The 21,276-nt window shown below is 34.4% G+C and overlaps 1 protein-coding gene across 4 annotated transcripts in view; it reads left to right on the top strand.

Annotated features, from left to right (window-relative positions):
- The window catches only part of MCTP1 (multiple C2 and transmembrane domain containing 1), a 721,791-nt gene that overhangs the window by 302,835 nt on the left and 397,680 nt on the right, over positions 1 to 21,276 (top strand). For all 4 annotated transcript variants that reach the window (XM_044662743.1, XM_044662754.1, XM_044662765.1 and 1 more), the window contains exon 3: positions 19,542 to 19,654. In XM_044662743.1, the coding sequence (XP_044518678.1) occupies positions 19,542 to 19,654 (113 nt within the window). The remainder of the gene's footprint in view (positions 1 to 19,541; positions 19,655 to 21,276) is intronic.

Consider the following 21,276-nt stretch of genomic DNA (forward strand, 5'->3'; position numbering starts at 1 on the left):
ATATATATATATATATATATACAGTGAAGCTATATATCTGTGTAGATATATGTGGATATATGTGGATATATGGTTCTTTGTTGATATATATATATATATATACACATTCTTCCTGGTCTGGATTATAACCTTCTTAGGATCATAAACTAATTATTTTTTGTATTCCTTCATGCCTAGAATAGTTCCTGACACACTAGGCAATTAATAAAGGCTTATTTATCATTTGGCTGATTTATTGAATTCTGTTAGAAATGAGTACCAAAGACAAATATTGATTGCTTTGTATACTGGTATATGTGGGAACAATGCACCTTTGCCCAAACTCCTTTCCACATAGTAAATTCTATTTATACATACATACATATATCTGTGTGGGTGTACACCCATGTCTGCAAGTGTAGCTGTGCCTTGTAAAACACAGCTACACTTGCAGGCATGGGTGTAAGGGAAAAATCACTCTATGTGTGGGTATGTTCTTTCCTGTTATTAGAAGGGTTATCTTTTCAGGGAAGATATGTGGTGCTATTATTCTCAAAGCATTTGCAATTACTTGAAATCTAAAGCGAACAGCCAATTTTGCCAAACCCCCCCCCAACCAAATATGTATCTAACTCAGGGTGTTTGCTGAAAGGTTATTAATTCCATTTGTCACTGTTTTGTTGTGTAAAATGTTTCAGCTGTTTGCATAGTTGAAACATTTTACACAGCAAACTCAAACTCAGTTTATGCATTTATTGTCTCAGTAAATCGACCTAAAAGCTATTTGAATTGCTTGTTTAAACACATTACTTCTTACTGGCATAAGACTAGCAAATTTCTTTGGCTGCGAAGATGTATATGTACTTGTATTTGTGTGGGTGGAATTCCACTTGTAATTATTGATAATTGTCGTTAAGTCATTTTAGTCATGTTCAACTCCTTGAGACCCCATTTGGGGTTTTGTTGGCAAAGATATTAGAGTTGTTTGCCATTTCCTTCTCAAATTCATCTTATAGATAAGGGGAAAAGGGTTAAGTGACTTGCCCAGAGTCACACACCTAATGTTTGAGATTGGATTTGAATTAAAATTTCTCTGCATCTAGGTCTGGCACTCAATCTACTGTCCTATCTAGTTGCCCCTAATTATTGTTAATAAAGGTATATAAATATATAAATAATTAAAACATAAACAAATATATGTATATATTTGCATATATATGTATATGTATATATATGCATATCTACTACATAATTCACTGAACCAACAAAAACAGCTGCTCAAACATGTCAGGAGACTTGACAATTGGATTTGAAATCAGAAAAATGAGCTCATGGCTGAACTGGGGCTTCTGTAAATTGAGACAGAGGTTCTATAGAAGGCTCACAAAGGTAGAGATCACTCCCTTTTCAGAGACACAGTTAGTGGTAGGATGCAGATATAGATGAAAAGTGTGAAGGTGGAAAGGAATTGTCAAATTGGCCCAAAGCTTTGTTTTAAAAAGAAGAGGCCCGTGGTAATACTGAGATTTAAAGCCCAATTTTATATTAAAGAACTTGGTTTATTCTGCTTCCCCTTAGGGGAAGACTTTACTGTGCCAGTGGGAATAAGAAATATAATGTGTTTTTTTTCTCAAATGATACAAATTGAAATAATATAACAATAATGCATTTAATTGTATTTACTATGTAGAGAAGCTTTGTATCTAAATTAAAGAATGAGTTTCACTTTGAAAAATAAAGCAAGATCTTTTAGAGAAGTTTCTAGCTCCTGACTTCATAGAGATTGACTGGAAACCAGAAATGTTCTGCCAATCATTTGATCTAAGTAGTAGATGAACAAGGAAAAGCAGGGTTTTTTCCATAATGAGAAAAATTCTGGATCCGGTTTTTAAAAATCATGGATTTTGTAATTTTAAAATGCATTTTCTTCACTTTTTTGACAGCATTGACAAATTGCTAACTCAAATTGTGTAATTAGGTTCTGACAAGTGAAAATTCCCACATAGTTTCAGATTTGTCATTCATTTTTTAATTGCTCTGAAGTATTTTTTTGTTTCTCCATGTGTTGTTATAGGGCATTTCCTCCTTGTAACCCTATGAATGTGCAATGGCAATGAGACCTGGGCAGAATGGGAACCAGAAACCTGACCATTCTAGAAAGATATTTTTCTATTGGAATGAAAAATATATATATCTCCATGATAATCATAAAGTGAAATAGCTTGAATTATACTGTAGCCAGGGTGCTGACAAATCTTTGTCCATTTTGAAGAACTGATAACTCATGCCATAAGATGGCATATGAGGAACCTTGTGGGTAGGCAGTGCTCAATCTCATGCACTTGAGAAAATCTTCCTATCTTGGAGGTGCTACACAAAAAGTCTGATGCTATTAAAGTGCTTACTCTGCCTTAGAGATACTTACAGAATGTAGGAGAGACTAAATGATTTGAAGAATTTAAACGAAGCATTCAAGGACAACTTGCTTTTCCATTTTATTTCTTTGAGTTTATTTTACTCTGTAGTAGAGAAAGTAACTCACATAGAGAGGGACCAGAGAAGCAATTTCTGAGGTCCTGACTTGAAAAAATGATTATCCTTTCCTTTATTTGGGATGATAGTCAACAAATGTATAAAAACTCCTATTATGTGCCAGACATTCTGCTAAGCACTGGAGATTCAATGAAAGGCAAAAGATAAGTCCCTGTTCTCAGGGAGCTCATAGACTAATGGAGGAGACAACATTAAAAACAACTATGTAAAAACAAACAAAATAAAGGATAAACCAGGGCTAATCAACAGAGGGAAGATACTAGAAAGAAAGACATAAAGGATAAAGGCTACTAGAAAGGCTCCTAAAAAGGGCTTCCCATAGAGGGCTGAATTTTAGGTAAGATTTAAAGGAAGCCAGTAGATGGAGAAGAGGAAAGAGAACACTGGGGCCAGAGAAAATGCATAGAGCTGAGACAGAGAATGTCTGTGTCTCCAGACTATAGAGTGTATGAGGATGAGTAAGGTGTAATAAGACTGACAAAGTATAAGAAAGACAGGTTATGAAGGGCTTTGAATACCAAATAAAGGATTTTTGATCCTGGAGGTAATAGGGAGACACTGGAGTTTATTGCATAGGAGAGTGACATTTTCAGATCTACACTTTAGGAAAATCAATCTGACAGCTGATTATATGATGGACAGAAGTGGGGAAAGACTTGAAGCAAACAGAGAAACCATCAGACTATTGCAATAGTTCAGATGTGAGGTAATGAGGGCCTGCACTATGGTTGTGGCAGAAGGATAAGGAAAGAAGGAAGGAAAGATAGAAAGAAGGAAGGAAGAGAAAAAGTGAGAGAGAGGAAGAGAGAGAGGGAAGAAGAAGAAAGAAGAAAAAGAAAGAAGAAGAAGAAGAAGAAGAAGAAGAAGAAGAAGAAGAAGAAGAAGAAGAAGAAGAAGAAGAAGAAGAAGAAGAAGAAGAAGAAGAAGAAACCAGAAAGAAGGAAAAAAGGAAGAAATAAAGAACATTCATTAATTGCTTACTTTTTTAGGTACTAGCTAATATTTATATATCATTTTAAGGTCTGTAATATATTTTGTACATATTTACATACATGTAACATATTTATCTTATTTTATTTGCACCACAATTCCCTTAGGTATGTACTGTTTTTATTCCCATTTAATTGATGAAACAACTGATGAACCATAATGGATGGTGACTTGCCCAGGATTTGAATTCAGGTCTTTTTGACTCCAAGTCTAGTATTCAATCTACTAAACCATCTAGCCAACCCCTACCTGAGATTTAGTCCATGAGTCCTATATTAATAGTTGATTTAATATTTGATCAATTCATTTTATGTCCTATACTAAATTGGAACCAATTTTAAAAAATCTATCTAAAGCTAATCATACAAAAATGGCACCATTGTGTTGGGGTTAGAGAATGATGTTCCCTAACTCCCTCAACCCTAGATTGTTGTTCTGGCTCTAGGCCTCCTAAAAAGAGACTAGCAAGGGCACATGGGTGATAATTTAAAACCATGAACATGCATATAGCATGTATACAGCCATCTAATAGTTAATGCTGTACCTTGAACTAATTTAAACTCCTTTGGTAGAACAATCAATCCCAAAGCAGCTATCTCCCTCAGTCAGCATGTTGCATTTTTATTTAGACATATGTGCCATATATAATCAATTAGTCATCTAAATTCTAATTTATCTATAGCCTGGCTTTATTGAAAAATTATTGATAGAACAAGTTACAAAATATGATACATCACATATTTTGCCCTTTTGACTATTCACAGAGAATTATAGAACTTAAGAATTAGAAGGGAGACCTTTAAACTCTTTTATTTCCACACTATGAATATAGGGAGGTAGAAATTAAAGCCAAGAGCCTTGAGGTAACTTACTCATTGTCACAGCCAGTCATCATCATAGCAGAGTTTTTTTTAAGTGGAACATACTTATTTGAGTGCACTCTCCTTCTTATTTTTCCTAGCATTTTCTGTACTCCCCTCCTTCTTTATCACAGACTATCTTGCAAGAAACTGATTTATGTTTGTATATTATTTCACTTATTATATATTCCTGGAGTGTAGAGATTGTATAATTTTTCATCCTTGAATTCCTATTATGTAGCACATTATCTTTAACAAATTAGAACCTTAATAAATGTTTGTTACAATGAATGAGGGAGAAATTAAAAAAAACTAGCAAAGCCTCAAGGGCAAGAAGAGACATAAGCACAGTTTGTAATGTTGCGAAGGTCAATAAATACTGGCTTAGTAAGCTAATCAAGTATCATGGTGTATTGTATAAAATGGCTGGACAATAAGACAGATTTGTTCAGATCCAAAATTTTAGTCTTATTAATGTGTTAATATAGAAGCATTTAGTAAACATTTAGTATCTGCCTGGTATTATAAGTCCTGGCCATACAAAAAAAAAAAAGACAAAAACAATCCTCCTGACCTAAGAAGCCACATTTTAATTTGGGAGACAATATGCAAATAAATGAATATATATGTATATATGTATGTATATATGTATATGTAGGCATATACACACATATATATTTCCTTCCATTTTATTATTACCTTTAATAAAATGGAAGGAACTCTCAGAGGAAAGGACTTGGGGTATGGAGGATGAGAATGGTCTCTTGCAGAAGATGGCTAGTATCTGAGAATTTCAGACATGGAAATCAGTCAGTAAAAAGACACTGATTTGGGAGATGGAGTATTATATGTAAGGGGCAAATAGTAAGCTGGTATGGCTGTGTTAGGGAGGGCATGAATGGGAATTAAAGTGTAAGAAGACTAGAAAATAGGAGACAGTCCGGCAATGAAAGACTAAATGCCATACAAAAGAATTTATATTTGATCCTGAAGTTAATAAGGAGACACTGAGTGGGGAGAAGGAAGGGATGCTATGATTAGATATGAACTTTAGGGAAATCACTTTGGCAGCTAACTGGAGACTAGATTAGAGATGAGGAGAGACATGAGGCAAGAGACCAATTAAGAGGAATACTCCAATAGTTCATGTGAGAGGTCCTGAGGACCTGAATTAGGATTGTAGCTGTTTGAGTAGAATACAGATATTGTAAAATTAGCAATGGCAAGATTCAGCAATGGCTTAGATATGGATGGGATGGGTTGGGTAGGTGCAAGTAAGGAAGAAAGGATGAAGAAAGATTGTGAACCTGACTGTAAAGGAAAATATCATCAAAGAAAAAAATTCTGTCATCTGGTAAGCACAAGGCTAATATAAACATTTTTAAAATTAATTTATTGTCATTATTATATATCCAGGCATTTTTCTGCTTGAAAAAAAAGACAAAACAGACCAAAACACCCTACAGGTTATTTTTTGAAGCCCCAGTTTACTGGATTCTTGATCAAGGAATCTTTCCCAGTTAAAACTGAGCAGGGGTGCAGAGTATTCTCTAAGTTCAGTTAAAGTTTACTAAATAAAGAGATCAATAGCCACTGAAATTTCAGTCCACTTGTGGAGAATCAATTTCTTTAAACTATTTAGTCCCTAATTGATTACTCTCTTCCAGATTTCTCCTTCCCAGCTAGTTCATGAAAATGGGAATAGAGAAGTTATAGGCAACAGCAAGATCAAGTATATGACCCTCTCTGTGTATGGAAGAGGTGAAGTAGGAATTGAGTAGAGTGAGGAAATGGAATATTAGAATATTTGGGGGGGGCATCAATAGATGTATTGAATTCTCCATTGTTGGAGAGTAGAAAATGAGATGGAAAAAAATGAGTCAAGCAATGAACTCATAGAAGGAAGGAGAAAGTTCTGAGGAGTTAATCAAGGATATGAATTGGGTGATAAACTTAGGTAGCACAAATTTCAAAGGAGAAGGTGATGTTGAGTAAAAAGAGTGTCTTTCAGTGGCATTGAGGATCAAGGAGTATTCCAACTCTTTACCTTGAAAGTTTTATTGCATGTAGTTGGATGGTTCTGAGTATTTTGTATGGGAGCATCTATCAAAGATATTATTCTTTCATTGTTATTGACCTTGATATAGCTAGGTAAGATGGAACCACAGTTCTGTTTGTAAACATGTTCCAATTCTAGTGCATTTTATTTGTTGAATTTTAATTGAATTTTGAATTCTCAACAATATTTTACTGTTTGTTTTTGATATGTAAGGATTTTTTGTCCATTAGCATATAAAAGATAGAAAGTTTCTGTGATGTAATTTTTGCTCTCCAATGGTGAGAGTATGCTAAATCTTTGCAACCTGGTGTAGTAATATTCTCCATAGTACTTACTGTTTATCACATAATTTTCATCAGTGAGTTATCTAGGTTCCTTAAAGATATACGTTCTGTTATTTTCCTGAGTTCCAAAATAGGAATAGTTCAAAGATAATTCACATTCTTACTGTTGCTCTTTGTATGATTGTCCAGTGAATAATTGTGCAAAAGGATACAAATGCATATTTCACTTAAATAAAATAATTGAGATATAAGCTCATCTTTCATAGACTTATTGAAATCATCATTAGGAAAATTCTTCTAACAGCTAGGATAGTGGGGATAATATGTATTTTGTCCTGTTCCACATAGTTTTTATTTCTTCTTGCTATTCACTTTGAAATCAAGCACTGGGGATGCTATAGAAAAGAACACTGAATGACAAGTCAGAAGACCTAGTTTTGACTATGATTTTGCCACCTAGTATCTGCAGTAGTATGGAAGGAAATCACTTTACCCCACTGGGCCTCCCTTCTGGGTTCTGGGTAACAAATAAAAGGAAGTAGAGTCGGGTGACTTGTAAGTAATCAACAGGTGTTGTTTATATTTATAGATGTTTATATTTAAGATGCCTTGCCTTTCCAGTTTCTGACTCAAGGTTCAAGAACCATTTCACTCAAGGAAAGGAACGAACTGAATTGTGTATACAACTCTAGTTTATTCTAGTATATCCCCCACAACATTGAAAGTCCATTGTGAGAACAGTAAAATATGAAAGAGCAAGGCATTATTTATTCTGTGGTTTTGAGAAGCATCTGGAATGGGGGAGAAAGACTGAGTACTTGTTAGTTTTCTCTTTCACCCATCCTTGCTAATGATAAACTTCTGGTTATTATTACAATTTAGTTTTCTGTCTGCCCTCGTTACTTAAAGTAAGTGCTCAAAACTGAGCACAATACCCAATTTATAGTCTTATCAGGGAAGGCTAAAGTGGGAGGATCCTCTCCTTATTCTTGTATATTAAACATTGGTGCAACTGAAAATTGTTTATCTTTTTTTCAGTATTTGTAGCATGCTAAAACCTCCCAAATCTTTTTTCATATAATCTACTATCTTATGAGTGGAGAGGCATCATGTCCTTATTAAACTGATTTTTATGCCTCAGTGTAAGACTTCATATTGATTGTTATTAAGTTTCATCTTATTAACTTCAGTCAAGTGCTCTAGCTTGTCAAGATGTTTTTGGACCCTCACAGTATCATGTTAGCTATACTTCCTAATTCTATATCAGCTGCAAATTTGATAAGCATACCAGATTTGGCTTTTGTCCAAGTCACGGATAAAAATATTAGCACAGAGAGTCAAGCTCAGTTTTCATGTACATTTAATGGAGACCATCTTCCTCCCAAATGATACAAGACCTTTAATGACTACTGATTGAGACCATCCATTAAACCAGTTCTGAATTTATCTAATTGTATACCCTATGCCTTTCCACAAGTATATCATGAGATACTTTTTTAAATTGCTTTAATAAAATTTAAGAAAATTATATCAATAGCATTCCTCTGATTTACTAATCTAGTAACACTGTCCTAAAAGGAAATAATTATAGCACCACAGGGCACCATTCTAAGCTTATAGAGTGGATGCCCCAGCCAAGACTACACAAGGTTGAAATTACTCCAAGACTATATTGTCTCAAAGCCATAATTTATGAGCTCCTACCAATGTAATTACTTATTTTTTTAAGATTTAAATATTTTATTTTCTTAGAAAAATTGTCCATGATTACTTGAATCATGTTTTTACTTTCCCCTTCACTCCACCCTTCACCCCTTGATAGCCAACGTGCATTTCCACTGGTTTTAATATGTTTCATCAATCAAGACTTATTTACATATCATTGATAGTTGTATTGGTGTGATCGTTTCGAGTCTACATCCCCAACCATGTCCTCATCAACCCATGTGTTCAAGCAGTTGTTTTTCTTCTGTGTTTCCACTCCTGCAGTTCTTCTTCCCCTGAATGTGAGTAGCATTCTTTTCCACAGATCCCTCAGAATTGTCCTGGTTCATTGCATTGTTGCTAGTACAGAAGTCCATTACATTCGGTTTTATCACAGTGTATCAGTCTCTGTGTAATATGTTCTTCTGGCTCTGCTCCTTTCACTGTGCATCAATTCCTGCAGATCTTTCCAGTTCACATAGAATTCCTCCAGGTTATTATTCCTTTGAGCACAATAGTATTCCATGATTAGCATATACCACAATTTGTTCAGCCATTCCCCAATTGGAGGGCATCACCTCATTTTCCAGTTTTTTGCCACCACAAAGAGCGCAGCTATAAATATTATTTTGTACAAGTCATTTTATCTATGATCTCTTTGGGGTACAAACCCAGCAATGCTATGGCTGTATTGAAGGTCAGGCAGTCTTTTAGAGCTTTTTGGGCATAGTTCCAAATTGCTATCCAGAATGGTTGGATCAGTTCACAACTCCACCAGCAATGCATTAATGTCCCAATTTTACCACATCCCCTACAACATTCATTACTCTCCCCTTCTTTCATTTTAGCCAATCTGCTAGGTGTGAGGTGGTACATCAGAGGTTTTTTGATTTGTATTTCTCTAATTATTAGAAATTTAGAACACTTTCTCATGTACTTATTGATAGTTTTGATTTCTTTATCTGAAAATTGCCTATTCATGTCCCTTTCCCATTTATCAATTGGGGAATGGCTTGATTTTTTGTACAATTGATTTAGCTCCTTGTATATTGAGTAATAAGAACTCTGTCATAGTTTTTTGTTATAAAGATTTTTTCCCATTTTCTTGTTTCCCTTCTGATTTTGGTTGCATTGTTTTTGTTTGAACAAAAACCTTTTAATTTAATATAATCAAAATTATTTATTTTATATTTTGTAATTTTTTCCAACTCTTGCTTGGTTTTAAATGTTTCCATTTCCCATAGATCTGACAAGTATGCTATTTTGTGTTCACTTAATTTACTTATGGTTTCCTTCTTTATATTCAATTCATTCACCCATTCTGAATTTATCTTGGTGTAGGATATGAGATGTTGACCTAAACCTAATCTCTCCCATATTGTTTTCCAATTCTCCCAAAAGTTTTTGTGAAATAGTGGATTTTTGTCCCAAAATTGGGTTCTTTGGGTTTATCATACACTGTCTTGCTGACATCACTTACCCCAAGTCTGTTCCACTGATCCTCCCTTTTGTCTCTTAGCCAGTACCATATTGTTTTGATGACCACTGCTTTATAGTATAGTTTAATATCTGCTACTGCTAGGCCACCTTCCTTCACATTTTTTTTTCATTTCCCTTGATATTCTTGATCTTTTATTCCTCCTAATGAACTTTGTTATAGTTTTTTTTCTAATTCACTAAGAAGTCTTTTGGAAGTTTTATAGGCATGTCACTACATAAATAAATTAATTTGGGTAAAATTGTCATTTTTTATGTTAGCTCATCCTACCCATGAGCCATCAATATTTTTCCAATTGTTTAAATCCAGTTTTAATTGTTTGGAAAGTGTTTTGCAGTTATGTTCTTAATTCATGTGTTTGTTTTGGTAGATAGATTCCTAAGTATTTTATATTGTCTAGGATGATTTTAAATGGTGTTTCTCTTTCTAACTTTTGATGCTGTGATGTGTTGGAAATATATAGAAATGCTGATGATTTATGTGCATTTATTTTGTATCCTGCAACTTTGCTAAAGTTGTTGATTATTTGTACTAGCTTTTTAGTTGATTCTCTAGGATTTTTTAAGTAGACCATATCATCTGCAAAGAGTGATAGCTTAGTCTCTTCACTTCCTATTTTAATACTTTCAATTTCTTTTTTTTCCCTAATTGCTACTGCCTGCATTTCTAGTACAATGTTAAATAATAGAGGTGATATGGGGCATCTTTGTTTCACGCCTGATTTTATTGGGCAGGCTTCTAATTTATCCCTATTGCATATGATGCTTGTTGATGGTTTTAGATATATAATGTTTATTATTTTTAGGAAAGGTCCTTCTATTCCTATACTTTCTAGTGTTTTCAATAGGAATAGATGTTGTATTTTGTCAAAGGCTTTTTCAGCATCTATTGAGATAATCATGTGGTTCTTCTTGGTTTGCTTGTTGATATGGTCAATTATGTGAATAATTTTCATGATGTTGAACCATCCTTGCATTCCTGGTAAGAATCCCACCTGATTATAATGAATAATCCTCGTGATCACTTGCCTGAGTCTTTTTGCTAGTATTCTGTTTAAGATTTTTGCATCTATGTTCATTAAGAAGATTGGTCTGTTGTTTTCTTTCTCTATTTTTGATCTACATGGCTTTGGGATTAGTATGATTTTTGTATCATAAAAGGAGTTTGGTAGAATTCCTTCTTTGCTTATTATGTCAGATAGTTTGTATAGAATTGGAATTGGTTGTTCTTTGAAGATTTAATAGAATTCACTTGTGAATCCATCTGGTCCTGGGGGTTTTTTCTTAGGGACTTCTTTGATGGCTTGTTCAATTTCTTTTTTTGACATGGGATTATTTAAGTATTTTATTTCTTCTACTGTTAATCTAGGCAATTTATATTTTTGTGAATATTTATCTCACCTAGATTGCTATATTTATCCCCATATAATTGCACAAAATAGTTTTTAATGATTGCCTTGATTTCCTCTTCATTAGAGGTGAGGTCTCCCTTTTCATCTTTGATACTGATGATTTGGTTTTCTTCTTTCCTTTTTTTTAATTATATTGACAAGTACTTTGTCAATTTTTTTTTGTTTTTTCAAAGTACCAGCTTCTAGTCTTCTTTATTAATTCAATAGTTCTTTTACTTTCAATTTTATTGATGTTTCCTTTAATTTTTGTAATCTCTAATTGGGTCTTTAGCTGGGGATTTTTAATTTGTCCCTTTTCTAGTTTTTTAATTTGCATGCCCAGTTCTTTGATGTTTGCCCTCTCTAATCTGTTAATATATGCACTCAGGGTTATAAATTTCCCCTGAGTACTGCCTTGGCTGTATCCCACAGAGTTTGGTAGGATGTCTCATCATTGTCATTCTCTTCAATGAAATTGTTGATTGTTTCTATGATTTCTTCTTTAACTGGTTTTGGAGAATCATATCATTTAATTTCCAATTAGTTTTTGATTTGCCTGTCCATGTGCCCTAACTAATTATTATTTTTATTGCTTTATAATCTGAGAAGGTTAATTTATTATTTCTGCTCTTTTGTATTTGTTTGCGATGTTTCTATGCCCTAATACATAGTCAATCTTTGTGAATGTACCATGTGCAGCTGAAAAGAAGGTGTATTCCTTTTTGTCCCTATTTATTTTTCTCTGCATATCAATTAAATCTAATTTTTCTAGGATTTCATGCACCTCTCTTATCTCTTTCTTATTTGTTTTTTGATTTGATTTATCTAGATCTGAAAGAGGAATATTTAGATCTCCCACTATTATGGTTTTACTATCTATTTCCTTCTTGAGCTCTGCCAGTTTCTCCTTTAGAAATTTGGATGCTATACCATTTGGTGCATACATGTTGAGTACTGTTATTTCCTCATTTTCTATACTTCCTTTTATCAGGATGTAATTACCTTCCCTGTCTCTTTTAATCATATCTATTTTTACTTTGGCTTTGTCAGAAATCATAATTGCCTCTCCTGCCTTCTTTTTCTCATTTGAAGCCCAAAACATTTATCTCCAGCCCTCAACCTTAAACCTGTGTATGTCCACCCACCTCATATGTGTTTCTTGTAGACAACATATGGTAGGATTTTGATTTCTAATCCACACTGCTATTTGCTTCCATTTTATGAGTGAGTTCATCTCATTCACATTCAGAGTAATAATTATCAGTTGTGTATTCCCCTACATTTTGGTATCCTCTCCTTCTTAGGTTATTAAAAACCAGTGATTTGTTTTAGACCAATCCCCCTTGTCCCCTCCCTTATTTACTTCCTTTTCCACCCCCCTACTTTATTATTCCCCCCTTTTTATTTTTAAGGCCTAATGTATTCCTTCCCCCCTCTCCTCCCCCTCCCTTTTTTGACCTCCCCACTCCCCTTGGTTTATACCTTCTGACTTTCTCAGCAGGATTGGATTGAATTCTATATCCCATTGGATATAGCTACTCTTCCCTCTCAGGTTTAATTCCGCTGAGAGTACGGTTTAGATAATACCTCTTAATGCTCTCTTCCTCTCCTTCTTATAATACTATTCATCCCCTCCCCTTCCCTTCCCATGCGCTCTTTGTGTGGTATAGGATATCTGATTTGTCTTATTCATTCAAGTTTCTCTTGGTGCCATCTACTATTCAACCCCCCCCTTTTCCCCTCCATATCATCTTAGAACATTTAGTGCTCCAATCTCTCCCTATGAATAATTCTTCTAATTATTATGATAGTAAATACAGTTTTTTGAAAATTACATATAACATTTTTCCATATAGGAATACAAATAATTTGATCTTATTGAAGCCTTTAAAGAGACAAATTTAAAAATTATGAGTTTTCTTTCTTTCCCCTCTGTTTCTTATTTATCTTTTCATGTTTCTCTTGGTTTTTGTGGTTGGATATCAAACTTTCCATTTAGTCCTGGTCTTTTTTGTGCAAATACTTGGAAATCTTCTATCTTGTTGAATTCCCATACTTTCTCCTGGAAGTATATAGTCAGTTTGGATGAGTAGGTAATGCTTGGTTATAGACCCAGTTCTCTTGCCTTTCTGGATATCATATTCCAATTCTTGTGGTATTTTAGTGTAGAGGCTTCAAGATCCTATTTGATCCTGATTGGTGCTCCTTGATATCTGAATTGTCTCTTTCTGGCTTCTTGTAATTTTTTTTCTTTGGAAGCTCTTGAATTTGGCTATTATATTCCTGGGGGTTGTCTTTTCAGGGTTTAGTGATCTATGGATCCTTATAATGTCTATATTGCTTTCTTGTTTTAGAACTTCTGGGCAGTTTTCTTGGATAATTTCTTGTAATATGGAGTCCAAATTCCTATTAATTTCTGCTTTTTCACAAAGACCAATGATTCTCAAATTGTCTCTTCTAGACCTGTTTTCTTGATCTGTCAATTTCTCATTGAGATATTTCATGTTTCCTTCTATTTTATCAGTCTTTTGACTTTGCTTTATTTGTTCTTGCTGTCTTGGGAGATCATTGACTTCTACTTGCCCAATTCTGGTCTTTAGAGACTGGTTTTCTGTTATAATCTTGTGATTTTCCTTTTTGGTTTGGTCTATCCTGTTTTCCAGCTGTTTAATCTTGGTCTCCAATTTGCTTACCATTTCATTTGATTTGGGGGCATTTCTCCAATTGTGAGTTTCTGTCTTTTAACCTATTAATTTCCTTTTGAGCTATTTCCCATTTCTCTCTCCAAATCTCTTCTATCTTTCTCATGATCTCAGATTTGAAGTCTTCAAGAGCTTGTGACCAATTTTATTTTTGGGGGAAGATTTGGATGTGATTACTTGTTTGTTCTCCTCTGATGTTTGCTCTGTTGTTTGGATTTTTTCCATGTAAAAGTTGTCTAGTGCTAAAGATTTCTTCTTGTTCTTTCTCTTTTGAGATTCTTGTGACTGCCTGCCATTATTATTATTTCTTTCTCAGTCAGAAGTCTGGGTGAGGCAGAAAGGCTCTCTGCCTATCCTATCGAACTGTGAAGCAGCTTTGGTCTGAGTCACAGCACCGTACATCCTCTCAGCTTTATCCTCACGCCTGGGGTAGGTCTGTGCTCTTTAGGTTCCTGAGGTCTCAAGTCTAGTTGTTCTCAAGGTCAAGCCATCTGGTGGTCCCCTTGCTTGCTCCTCTTCACAAATCTACTTTAACAGTCTCAGGGAGCTGCTTCCATAGTCATGTACCCCTCTGCACTGGTCCCCACCCAAGGTCCTCGCCTGCACTCAAGGTCGGAGTCCACACCTGAGCTCAAAGTCCACGCCTGTGCTCAAGGTCTGTGTTCAGTGTCCAGTCCCTTAGCCTCTTGGGGTCTTAAGTCTTGCTGCTCTCTGGAGCAGGCCCAGGTGATCCCAAGTAGCTGCCAAGAATTTAATGAATGCCCCAAACTTGCTCTAACTCTTGTGAGCTGGCTTTGGCATTGTAGGTGGGGGGGGGGGTTGGGAAGGGGGTTGCTCAGCTCGTGTTTTAGTGAGAGCTATTTCACCCCCTTATAGCATGGAAATGCCCTGATCCCAAGTACCTTCAATGCTGCGCCCTGTTGTGGGATCCCTTCATTCATCTGGATTTGTTTTTATGTCCTCTTGAGGAGTCCTATATGTGTGGGTTATGAGAGGTTAAGTTAATTTACTCTGATGCCATCTTATCCCATAAGTCTCAATGTAATTACTTTTAATAGTCTGCCAAAGAACACAATTAAAGCAAAGGCATTTAATCAATTGGCACAACAAAAAAAAGTAGCAATATAATAATTTCCCTAGTAACTAGGGACATACTGTCCCACAAATAAATGCACCATCAATCAGAAGAGCAGGGACAGGTAGAGAATAAGTGTGATGAGACATACATGGAGACAACATTCTGTCTTGGCTAGAATTGTTTTTCAGTTTAGACTGTACCTTATAAGACCTCCTTATTTCTTCTACATTGACTTTGCCTAAGTAAAATTTTATTCTATAAGATCCTTATCTCCCTTTTCCCTGAATCCTCAGATATCTACTCTGCCAAAATCTCTAGTGCATCCAGACTATAATTGGTTTTCCTTTTCTTCACTATCATAAATTCTAAGATAAAGTAATCAATGTCCCATCCTTCACTCTTCCTTTCCATGAAACAACTAGCTTCTCTCTATGACTAAGAATATAGGATAGAATTTCCACTTGTTAGTACTTTTACATCATGTGAAGAGATGTTAAGAAATCGTTAGCTGTTCTTCTCTTGGCAGAGGCAGAGTTCCAGACAATTGGATATATGAGGTCTCCTTTGGCCACTATATTGTGCCATTGTGTCAGACTTGTGATCTATATCCTGAACACTTCATTGATTTCTTCTTTCTCTTCTGGTGATCAGTGGTATATTCAAATGACAATACTGCTTATGATTTTGCCTCCATTTATCATTATTAAAATATTCTTTTCTTGGATTCTCTGCTGAGATTTCTGAATTTCTGCACCTGGGTATCACCATCATCATCATCATTATTATTATTTCTATTTGGTCTAAATCTGTGATTAATGTTCTTTTGATTTTCTTGCTGAGGAAACTATCAATGCTTTTTTGGAAATTGTTGGCAAATTTAAATTTGCTTTGGAAAGGGAGAAGTTAAATGAATTAACCCAAAGTTACAAAATCAATACATGTCAGAGATAAACCTGGAATCTAGTTTTCACTGACTAGGAGACTCACTCTATCCACAGCACTATATAGTCTCTCAAGCATGAGTGTCTTTTTAATGTACAGTGCAATAAATCCCACTTCTAACTATGTTATGCTGGGCAAGTCATTTTACACTCCATGAGTCTCAATCTAATCTCCTAAATGCAAGGGTTGAACCAGATAGACTCTAGTGTTTTTTTCTGACTCTAAATCTATGATCTCATGCCACTACAATATTTCTTACCTGGCATTTTTCTCTTGAATAAGGAAATCATAGCCATTTTTTTAATCCTTAGTCTCATCAAACAAATGGAGTGCTAAGTTTGAAGTCATTTTGACTTCCTGGTTAATATTGATTGAATACATTTCCATTACAGGCTATTTATCATATTTTCTTCTGTAGCACTGGACCAAGAGGTCTGAAAAATGAATTCAAGTCCAAGTTCTGCTACTAATCATATGATCCAGAAAAAATAATTTAATTTCTCTGACCTGGAAATGAACAAACCATTTTCTTCTTTTAAAAGTAAGAGTATTGAACTAGATGTTCTCTAAGGAGTTTTACAAGTCTAGAATTACATGATTCCATACCATTACCATCTATAAAGCAGTATCAGATAGGTTGTTGGAGTTAGGTGGTTTGCCCCGCGCCACACAGCTAGGAAGTGTCTGTTGCCAGATTTGAACCCTGGTCCTCCCAACTTCAGGTTAATGATCTATCCATTGAACCACCAAGCTGTTCCTGATTCTATATCATTTTTAAAAATTATTATAACATTGAAAGAAAAAAATAGGGTTTTTTGCCTCTTGAAACCTATGGTTTTGGTTGATTATAAAATATTGATAAGCTGAAAAAGGACTTTAATTCCTTCAGTCCTAACTTCTTTATTGATCATATTTTAGTTTTAGACTGTGAGATCATTAAATACTTAAGGGCTTAGACACTGTTTTATTGCATTAATTAACTTTTGATAATCAGAATGAATGGAAACACTTTTCTAGAGCTACACTCTCTTGAATAAGAAGGGGAAAATAAAGTACGGAAGATGAAGTGGAGAATTAGAAAAGGAAATTCACTGGGTACTGATGAACTATAACCAGCTTTGGTTTTCCTCTTTGTTACATGATGGCACTTTACATTACAGACCTTTTGCCTTCAAAAAAGATACTGAGAAAGGTTCAGAATTTTACTGTCAAAAGACAGTAAAATAGAGCAATGCAGCTTTTTTAACCACAAAATGAAGGGTGGTCAGGGAGAAAGATGAGATGTCAGTTCTGTTGGCCACAGATAGAACTGGGTATTGGTATTCCATTGAGGATGCTGGATGGAATATGCTCTCTCCTATCTGTAAAGTCTGGAAGGATTTTGTGATGTTCATACCTGGGTCTAGCAAGACTTTACACTGGGAGAAGGGAGATGAGCAGCTTCTACCTAGAGAGTGTTGCTGATTTATACTAGTAAAGTGAAGGAAGACTCCTGAGAAATTGGATAGTAGATAACATTCAAACTTCCTAAAGTGGGAAGGAGAAAAGGCTTTGGGCCATTACTCTTGGTTTTATTCTGTCAGGCATTTTCAGGCATCCATGGAATTTTTCATTTAGCAGGATGAGGAGGCTATGAATGGGGTCGTTGTTATTGTTGCTATTTAGTTTTGGTCATATCTGACTATTCCTGACTCCATTTGAGTTTTCTTAGCAAACATACCAGAGTGGTTTTCCATTTTCTTCTCTATTTCATTTTACTAATGAGAAAACTGAGTCCAACAGGGTTAAGTGACTTGCCCAGAGTCACACATCTAGTGTCTGAGACCACATTTGAACTCAGAAAGATAAGTCTTCCTGACTTCAGACCCAGAACTCTATTTTCTGTGTCACTTAACTGGCTCTGGACATTACATATTCCTTACTTATAAATTTATAGCAATCTATTCTCTGAATGATACACAGTAGAAAATTATTTTCCTCACTCCCCATGTAATTAGTGAAACTTCAGTAATGTAAAAAAAAACACTACCACTTTAGAAACTGAAATAGATTTTTAAAAAAAGAGGAAGTTGAGGGAAAAAAACAGAAGGAGAAGGAAGAGAGACAGGATATCAAAGTATGATTCATCATCTTTTTACATTTAACTGCCTAGACCTTTTTCTACATACCTTTGTTTATTTGGATTCTAAATTAAGAGATGGCAAGAAAGAACCAATTAAATGAACAATTAAATATTTTTCTCACTTTCCCAGCTTTCCTATACCCTACTTTTCATACATACTCTCCAACTGAACAGGCAGGGTGAAATCATGGTCTACTTAGGCCCATAGTTTGCTTTTTCAGTGACACAAAAGCTTTCAGTGGTTGATACTGTGGTTCACTGTATTTTCCATTAACTGCTTTTGCATTATTTTAATATTTTGTTCAATACATCATGGTTCCAACTTTTTTCTAGGAAAAAAGGTTTTTAAGATTAGATGAGAAGTTTTTACAAAAAGTTTATGTTTTTGTATCTTACATGAAGAATGGAAAAGGAAATGCCTTCCTGATTTTTTCACATTTTGCCTTGTCCTTTGCCACTACTACTCTATAAGAAAATGACTTATTTTTGAATGGTCAAAATAATTTAAGGAAAAGTTTAGCATTAATATACTTAATTTTTTTTCATTTCCTGAATTTGTTCAACATTATAAAAATGTAAGATGTGAAATGTACTTTTGTGTCTTTGTGTGTGTGTGTGTGTGTGTGTGTGTGTGTGTTGGCTTTATATGTCTATTTTGGGTTGATTTAAAAGGGCTCATCCTTTTAGAAATAGTACTTGGGAGAATTGCCAAAGTAATTTCAAAGACTTTATTTCCAGTAGCATTGTTGTACAGGTCTTTAGATTTAAGAGTGTGCTTTAATTTCATAGGACATCAGGATTAAATGTTTAGTCTCCCAATGAAAACTTATAGCCTATAAATGCTATAAAAAATTCTAGGTGGATTTATTTTTGCATAATTACATTATGTTTTATGTTTGGGTAGAAATTGCAGTGTATAATCCATCAATATGCAAATCATTTCCATAGATAAATGAATCAACAAAGTTATGTTTCATTTTCATATGCACTTCTACTTATATGAGATGTCAACTTCCCTCATCCATCTTCATTCTCCATTCACCATTACTTGTTGTCTTAAAACTCCTCTATATATTCATATTTTGCTATGAAATTGTATGGGGCTTCCTTCAGGGAGTATTTCTTGTAATACAGTTTACATCCATCATCATAGCTGGGTTGAAAAATTATCTGTTCTTGAGTCAACTCTCTGTTTGATACCCAAAGAACTTTATGAACCTCATAAGTCCAAAGGACTACATTTTATGTGAAATTCAGTGTAGTAATTTTTGCTTTACTGTTTTATGATTGTTTGGGTTTAACTATGTATGGTCTCAAAGGGGGAAAATATGTGAAAAAAACTTGCTTAAAATGTTGTTTTATCTGTTTTGCTTTTCAGAGACTAAATACTATTGGAACTAGTAATGCCGATCTCCCTTTGGTTGATCCCGGAATGTACCAGTTGGATATTACATTAAGAAGAGGTCAGAATTTAGCTGCCCGAGATCGTGGAGGTAAGTTTATGCTCTTAATATAACAGCCTTTATTCATCCAATAGCTTTAAATGAATGAATTTACAATTAGAATAAAAACTTGTTAGAAATTTGGTTCAAAGGTGAAAACAGTTTAGAACATTGAATGTTTGGTTGGTTTCCTTCAGTTTTTCTTCCAGTTCCTTATAAGTAACTTTGGCAAAAGTAACAAGAGAAAACTGGGATCAGACTCTCTGAAACTATTCATGTCCCAAATTAAATATTTGGGAGAGGTTTAAAAAGGAGGCAAGAGAGTGTTAGTGGAAAACCAAACAGAATCAAAAATGTAGGAGTGATTTTTAGAAGAATTAAATAGGTAGAAAAGGAATGCCATATAATCTTTTATGAGAGTATCAAATAGTTGTTAATTAAGAGCTTGTCTTAATGGCTTACTTTAAGGTTATTTGATTGTGCATCTTCATTGGACTTTAAGCTTCTCAGACTCCTTTGTTGACTTTTATGGATTTCTTGATAACTATCACTATATTTTTTCTGCTTCAAAACATGATAATGTTTAAATAATGATAAGCATGACATAATTAAATAAGACCATTCAAGTTCATAGTGCTTTAAAAAAACACCTGAATTCTTAGAAAACCTGTTATTGTTCAGAGTCAAATATTTGTCACTGGTTTTTTTTGTTATTTTTTTTCAAGGCAGCCATGAAGAATATTGACTCTGTGATCATGGGCTAGTCAATTTAACTTTTCTAAGCCCCATTTTCCTCATCTGAAATAAAGAGAATAATAAGTAATAACAAGATTTTTGTGATAAAAACACTTGGTTAATTATAAAGCAGTGTAGAAATGTGAGTTAACATTCTTATTCCTTATTAAACTTAGGAAAGAGCATTTGGTTTGAGTTCTAAAAAGAGGGACAAAACCAAGAGAATAAAATATAGTTCTAATTTTGACTTCTATTTAGTTTATCTATGAGTGTGGGAGGAATAATTTTTGTAGGTTATGATACTGAGTCTCAAAATTAGGCCAATAATATAAATAATGGATTCCACTTTTAAATGGAGAGTAATAGAAATAGGAAAAAGTCTTGAATATGTGATAGGAAATGTAAGAGTTTGATAGACAATTCAACTCAACAAGTAATTATTAAGTACTGCTCTGTCTGATTAATGTACAGAAATCCTTCAGTAGGTTAAAGGGTACCTACTTTCATTATGTTAGAATTTTTCAATTCATGTGTAAAGAGGGATAAAATTAATATGGAAGAGTTGTTGCTACAATGCAATATTATCCTGGGCTTGATGGGGAGTTTTTATAATGGGGAAGGGTAGCAAATAGAAACTACTGACTTTCTTTTTTGCTCAAGAATAGAACAACACAATTCCCTAGTATTAGGCAATCAAAATAAGAGGGATTCCCCATTTGCCATAGGATTATAATATATATCTTGCATAAGAGGCTGAAATTAACATCTAATATTTCCTGACTGAAAAGTAACTAGAAGAAGGAAGCATTGCCGTTTTTCTTCTTCCTTTTTCAGTTAAAGTTCATTATTACATTGATTCCTCAGATTTGGTAATGGCATCAAGATTTAATTGATCTCATGATACTCATCCTACTTCTATGAACCAAACCCTTCTTAAA

Source organism: Gracilinanus agilis, chromosome 1, assembly GCF_016433145.1.
Source record: "Gracilinanus agilis isolate LMUSP501 chromosome 1, AgileGrace, whole genome shotgun sequence".
NCBI lineage: Eukaryota > Metazoa > Chordata > Mammalia > Didelphimorphia > Didelphidae > Gracilinanus > Gracilinanus agilis.